The sequence below is a fragment of the Bison bison genome, unplaced genomic scaffold (assembly GCF_000754665.1).
Source record: "Bison bison bison isolate TAMUID 2011002044 unplaced genomic scaffold, Bison_UMD1.0 scf7180017864180, whole genome shotgun sequence".
In the NCBI taxonomy this organism is placed as follows: domain Eukaryota; kingdom Metazoa; phylum Chordata; class Mammalia; order Artiodactyla; family Bovidae; genus Bison; species Bison bison.
Window position 1 is genome coordinate 6469482 of NW_011494752.1, and position 6532 is coordinate 6476013.

General features: G+C 41.4%; 1 protein-coding gene across 2 annotated transcripts in view; it reads left to right on the top strand.

The window, feature by feature from the left end:
• The window catches only part of KAT7 (K(lysine) acetyltransferase 7), a 34574-nt gene extending 28048 nt beyond the window's left edge, over positions 1–6526 (top strand). For both annotated transcript variants that reach the window (XM_010842772.1, XM_010842770.1), the window contains 4 exons: positions 734–827; positions 3516–3662; positions 4258–4364; positions 5143–6526. In XM_010842772.1, coding sequence (XP_010841074.1) covers positions 734–827; positions 3516–3662; positions 4258–4364; positions 5143–5244 — 450 coding nt within the window. In that variant the 3' untranslated portion in view covers positions 5245–6526. The remainder of the gene's footprint in view (positions 1–733; positions 828–3515; positions 3663–4257; positions 4365–5142) is intronic.
• Positions 6527–6532: the final 6 nt, after the last annotated feature.

Sequence of the window (6532 nt, forward strand, 5' to 3'; positions counted from 1 at the left end):
CATCTTGCCATCCAAGCCAGCCAACTCTCCTGGCTTTGCTGTCCTCTGTGTTATTAGCTTAAAACCAGGAAATATGTTCCTTTTGCCTGGTTTTCTAGCTGGGCTCCTTCAGTGATAACACCACTACACCTTTAAAGATTCAAGGCCAGATTTTGCTTATAGCTTTTCAATACAGCAACTTTATTGAAATATAATTTTCACATACCATACAATTCACTCATTTACAGTGTACGATGCCGTGGGTTTTAGTATAGTCACAGAGTTGTGCAGCCACCATGCAGTCACCACTATCAGTTTTTGTTACTCCCAGTTTGAAACACCGTACCCATAAGTAGTCACTCCTCATTTCCACTCATTCTGTTTGCAGGCCCACTGTCTCTATTTAAGCTTGCATATTCTGGACATTTCACATAAATGGAATCATACAATATGTGATTTAAAGAGTGCTACTCTAGACTGGATTCAGTGTTCTAAACCTTCTTGCCTTGCTCTTTGCCTCTAAAAAAGAATCCTAGAGTCATTGCCCTAAAGGTGAGACTGGAGGTCTCAGCTAGGGAAACCCTGAGATCATCAGCATAAAGGGTGTGGATATACCAGCTATGAGGCCTGACAGCCACTTCCCAGGACTAGTTAGCATATATTTTGCAAGCAGCCTTGCTTGTATCTGGGACTGCTGAGACACCTTTGGTCCCGTATTCTTCTAATCTTCTCATCTGTTTGCTCTTGATTTTAGGAAAAGAATTCATTCCTCAACTACAATGTATCCTGTATCCTTACCATGCCTCAGTACATGAGACAGGGCTATGGCAAGATGCTCATTGATTTCAGTAAGTAAAACAGCCAAGTCCTAAGTTGCACAAGCAGGGACTATTGTATTGTCTTTTTGTCCTATGGTCTGTCTTCACAATTCCTGGCATATAGTGGAATTACACTCATATTGAGTGAGTGAGTAAGTGGAAAAAACCTGAACATTGTCAGTTGGCCTGATACACATTGAACACTCAGATGAATACAGGACCCTGAGTTGGTACCTAATAGTCTGCTGAGATATAGAGGATAGTAAAGTAAGCTCTTTAGTATTATCCTAATGTGAGACTTATGAATAGCACTGCTGCTGCTGCTGCTGCTGCTAAGTCGCTTCAGTCGTGTCCGACTCTGTGCGACCCCATAGACGGCAGCCCACCAGGCTCCCCTGTCCCTGGGATTCTCAAGGCAAGAACACTGGAGTGGGTTGCCATTTCCTTCTCCAATGCATAAGAGTGAAAAGTGAAAGTGAAGTCGCTCAGTCGTGTCCGACTCTCAGCGACCCCATGGACTGTAGCCCACCAGGCTCCTCCATCCATGGGATTTTCCAGGCAAGAGTACTGGAGTGGGGTGCCATTGCCTTCTCCGATAAATAGCACATTCATCTGTAAAGCTTCGAATTTGTTTATGGGTGTTAAGTTCAGTTTTGTAAGTTGTTCTCTAAAGGCATTCGTGTACCTGATAGAGGCTTTGGGTCTTATTAATCATGAATGCTGTATTTGGGAATTTGCCTACTCGGTAAAATTTATTTGTAACCCTAAAATCAAAGAACATACACATGGCAGGGAAAAAAAAGTCACCACATGTTTCCAGATGAGGTCAAACAAATACTTATTTGGGCTTTGTTTAAGCTGGTGTCCTTTAGAGCCATGTTGTTCATATTTTTATGCTTTTTGTTGCTATTTTTATCTTTTATTATTATTTTTTTGGCCATGCCACATAACTTGTGGGCTCTTAATTCCTCTGACAAGGGATCAAACCCAGGCCCTCAGCAGTGAAAGGGTGGAGTCCCAGCCACTGGAATTCCCTGTTGGTTTTCAGTGGCCCCTGAGCACAGTGCTGAAGTACTGTCTAGTAAGGCTGTGATGTGCCTTCCAGAGAAAATGTGTTTTATAGACAGGTTTTTATTTAGGCATTCGTGATTGTGCTGTTGGCTTTTAGTTCAGTGTTAAGTCAACAGTATGTATTAAATAGGTGTCTTTAAATAAAAATGCATAAAACAAAGTTGGTTATATATTGATTGGTTGATGAAAATGTGACGAGGGGCCCACAGGAACCTAACCCTGTATTTACCCCAAGAGCAATGGTTCAATATAGCTTATTCAGTGTTTGCTGTGACTTTATAGAATATAATTTACTGTAAATAATGAGATTCAGCTGTATTTTATTCCATGTTCACTGTAACATGATGTATTTTGGTCAAATTAGAATTCCTAGAATCAGCTTTTTGATCCTTTTTTTTTTAAAGCCACCTGGTTAGAGATAAATCAGGAAATGGCCTAATCCACTAATGGAGTTGAGGGGATTGTGTATCTTTGAATAGGTAACAACTATTTTGTAAACTCTGTGGAAATTTTCAAACATACACCAAAGTAGCGTAATAGTATAATAAATCCTCCTGTAATGATTACCATTTTATGGCTAGTCTTGTTTTACCTATAGTCCCACCCTCAGTTATCTTGGTATCTCTAAAAGTATAAGGTCTGTTATACCTAAAAAAGCCCTACAAAACAAAAAATTCCTTAATGTCATAAAATATACTATTCAAATTTTCATTATTTTGTGATTTGGTTCTTTAAAAAAAAAGTTGTTTTTACTCAGAGATAGAACTGTGTAGCTTATAAATCAGTTTTTAGTTTAGAGGTTCCCTGCCCCATCTCTTTCTTTTCTTTGCTATTTATTTAAGTTGGTTAAATAAATAGTAGTTTGAGTTTCCTGAAGTATGAGTTTGCTGACTGCATCCCCCTGGTGTTGAAAGTTAGATGTTTAGCTGTTAAAACTGGAGACTTTGTGAAATTCAGATCATGTCTATTCCCATCTGCTGCCCACTACCAATATTTCATAGGCAGTACTGAGATAATCCATTCCTTTTTTCTTTTAAGAGTTTTTAGGGTTATATAAAAAAATTTTTTTTTTTAAATTATTTTATTTTTGGCTGCATTGGGTCTTTGTTCCTTTGCTTGGGCTTTCCTAGCTTCAGCGAGCCGGGGCTACTCTTTGGTGTGGTGTTCAGACTTCACATTCCGGTGGCTTCTCTTACTACGAAGCACAGGCTCTAGGCACTCAGGCTCAGTAGTTTCGGCTCTTGGGCTCTAGGGTGCAGGCTCCTCAGTTGCGGTGCACAGGCTTAGTTGCTCCGAAGCATGTAGGATCTTCCTGGACCTGGCATTGAACCCGTGTCCCCTGCATTGGCAGGAGGATTCTTGTCCACTGCACCACCAGGCAAGTTCTGAGGTAATAAGTTTCTAGTGCAGGCTTCCACTAGAAGGCTTTTATATTAAATGTCCATTATAAGTAAATGTGAAAACACATTAGTCCCCTTTTGTTTGTACAAAGGCAGTCAACTATACTACAGCTAATACATAGCATTGCGTTAAATGACTGAACCCTGATGGATATTGCCAAGCAGACTCTACTCCTTAAATCTTTATCCATTTTGGTATGCTGTTCTTATTGGGATGAGATACAGTATCTGCATTGTTCTCTGGCAGGTTATTTGCTTTCCAAAGTGGAAGAAAAAGTTGGCTCCCCAGAACGTCCACTCTCAGATCTGGGGCTCATAAGCTATCGCAGTTACTGGAAAGAAGTGCTTCTTCGTTACCTGCATAATTTCCAAGGCAAAGAGATTTCTATCAAAGGTTGGTTTTTTTGCTCTTAGAGAATGTTACCTAAGATGTTTGCTCCTCTGAATATTCTGACTTTTCTGTTTGGCCCTGTTCATGTTTTGTAATCAGCGAAGATAATGCCACATTCTGTGTTTCATCTGAATATGAGAGTGGAAGGCTCACTAATGTGGACCACTCACTAAGGTGCCTAAGGATTCCAAAGCATTTGGCCCTAGAGACTGGTTATATGATTTGGTTTCTCAAATTTTAGGTTGCTAACACTTTATTTCACAAAATTCTCAACAAAAGCAAGAAAGAAAAACTTCAAGTTATTTGGCGCACACTGGAACTTCTAACATCCCAGAATATTTATGCGAGAGTGAAGTAATTTAGTTTGTTCTTTGACTTCAGTTTCTATAGGAGCCAAAGTGGTTTCCTGCTGTACTGTCCCTCTTTTGTAGTTATTTTAAGTGGTCAAATGAATACTTTATAAACTTCTGGACAGCTTGGGTCAAGTAGCAAAGATTCCAAACATTTGGAGTCTGTGTAGATTTCCTTCAAAGGAAAAGGGTCCTTGGTAGGGGGGTGGGGAGGTCTGCATTTTGAGCAAGTAGCTCTTCTGTTTCAGAAATTAGCCAGGAGACAGCTGTGAATCCTGTGGACATTGTCAGCACTCTGCAAGCCCTTCAGATGCTCAAATATTGGAAAGGAAAACACCTAGTTTTGAAAAGACAGGTAAAGTTTCTGTTAGCCTTTTACTCATTGCTTTATGTCTCTTGAGGCCTAGCAAAGTGGAGCCTTCACACCTTAAAGTGTAACCTTCCCTTTTTAAAGAGTCTGACTCCATGCAGCTTTTCCTTGGTCTCATTGTTAGGCTTGTCTCTGACTGTTCCCTTATCAGAAGCTTTTAGTAAGCTCCTGTCTCACACTTGGATGACACAAGCATCAACAGCTCCAGTTAAGCAGCTTTATGTTGCACTGTTGTACTTCTGTCCTTTGATGATTTTCTTACATCAGAGAAGAGTGCCCATCTGTGGAGGAGAATCTCCATAACCTTCAGGGCCTGCAGAAGTGGTTTTAAATTCCTTTAACAAATGCCATCTCAGCTGATGTCAATTTAAAAAATGTTTTCAGTTGACTTACAACATTTACTCTGGAGGGGCCATGGCAACCCACTCTAGTGTTCTTGTCTGGAGAATCCCATGAACAGGGAAGCCTGGAAGGGTTGCACAAAGTCAGGCACGACTGAAGCAACTTAGCATGTGTGCACAACATTTAATAAGGGAAGATGGGTAATGATTTTCAGGTCTTGCTGAGGGCATAATAGGAAGAAATGGATTAGGTAGGAGAACATTAGGTAAATCAAAAGAACTTTTTTTATACCTGTCTCACACCTTAGTATATTATGAAACCTTTGGTGGTTTCTTCTTTGCTAACAATCATTTTGGAATCCACATATAAAGATGTTTTAGTTGAATGCATATAATAGTTTTTTCCCATTGTTTTCTCTCAGGATCTCATTGATGAGTGGATAGCCAAAGAGGCCAAAAGATCCAACTCCAATAAAACCATGGACCCCAGCTGTTTAAAATGGACCCCTCCCAAGGGCACTTAAAGTGACCGGTTACTCCGAGCCAGCGAACCCCAGCAGTAGGAATCCGTACCCTAGGGATCTGTCTGTCATTTCTGTTGCTCTTGTGATTGGCAAGTACAGTATCCTTTGGGAAGGCCATCCCCCTCAGGACTGTCCTGGCTCCGACCTTCGTGTACACTGCAGACGCTGGTTCTGAGGAACTGTTGTTTCGGCCTCAGTGAGGTTGCCTGGATGGGATCTCTATTAGACTTGAGTGCAGATCCCTTGTAGCACTGACCCAAGGTGTTCTGTTTTGGTACTGTACCTGTCCAGTCACTGGTTCTCTCCTCTGGCCCCATGAGGTTGTGTCGTGTCTTCTAAACTTTGTAATAGTGCTTCTTGCCACCTGGTCACCAGACCACCAAGTACGGTTACTGCCACCAGGACTTTTCCAGTTATTCCTTACATGTGTTTTTGGAGGGGCAGGGAAGAGGTGACACTTCTGAGTGTGTGTTGGGAGGGGTCCCTTCCCTTTGGATTTCGTCTCACTTTAAGTTATTTCCTCCATTTTTACTGAAAGACCTGTTTTTAATCAGTATCAGGCTGACCAGAGCCAAATACTTCTGAAGACTCTTGCAGGGATTAGTCTTGGTTACAGCATATGCTCTAAATGAGATGGAGAAAAGAATTGAGAGGTGGTGATTCTCTATTTGGATTTGAGTTCACCTGTGAACAGTGGGCAACATCTTGGTGAAAGGGAATGAAATACTACTTTTTGCCTCACGAGAAAGTGCCCAGTAGTAAATGTTTTCTTCTCTTTACTCCCTGCCTCTTTTTACTTTTGCAGGTGCCAAAATAATTTCCAGTTCTCCCTTTCATGTTGCATGATAACCGGTTAATTATATTGCAGAAACCTTTCACCAGTACCGGTCTGATATTGCACACCTAAGTTGCACATAAGTTGCATTGCTTTTGTCTGAACATCCTTGGAGAAGTGATTGAAAATGACTTCCGTATCTCAGCCCATGACTCAGCAAGGCAGAATGGCCACCCCTGCCAAGGTTTGCTTTTCTTTTCAACAGTGCCTCACCCTCCCTCTAAGGACTAAAGTGCTTATGCCCTTCCAAGAACTCCATTTCCTTTTTGGGATTTACCACCACCCCCCACTCTCTGGTCTCCTCTATTTTTGGTGTCGTTTAAGTGAAGGAAGAGATGCTCCCTCTAATTTCTCTAGCCCATTATAACCTGCTATCTTGGGGCAGCTTTTGATGTATGACATGTCACCCTTCCCAACTTGGTCTCCGGCAACACCACTGTCTTCATGTGGAGC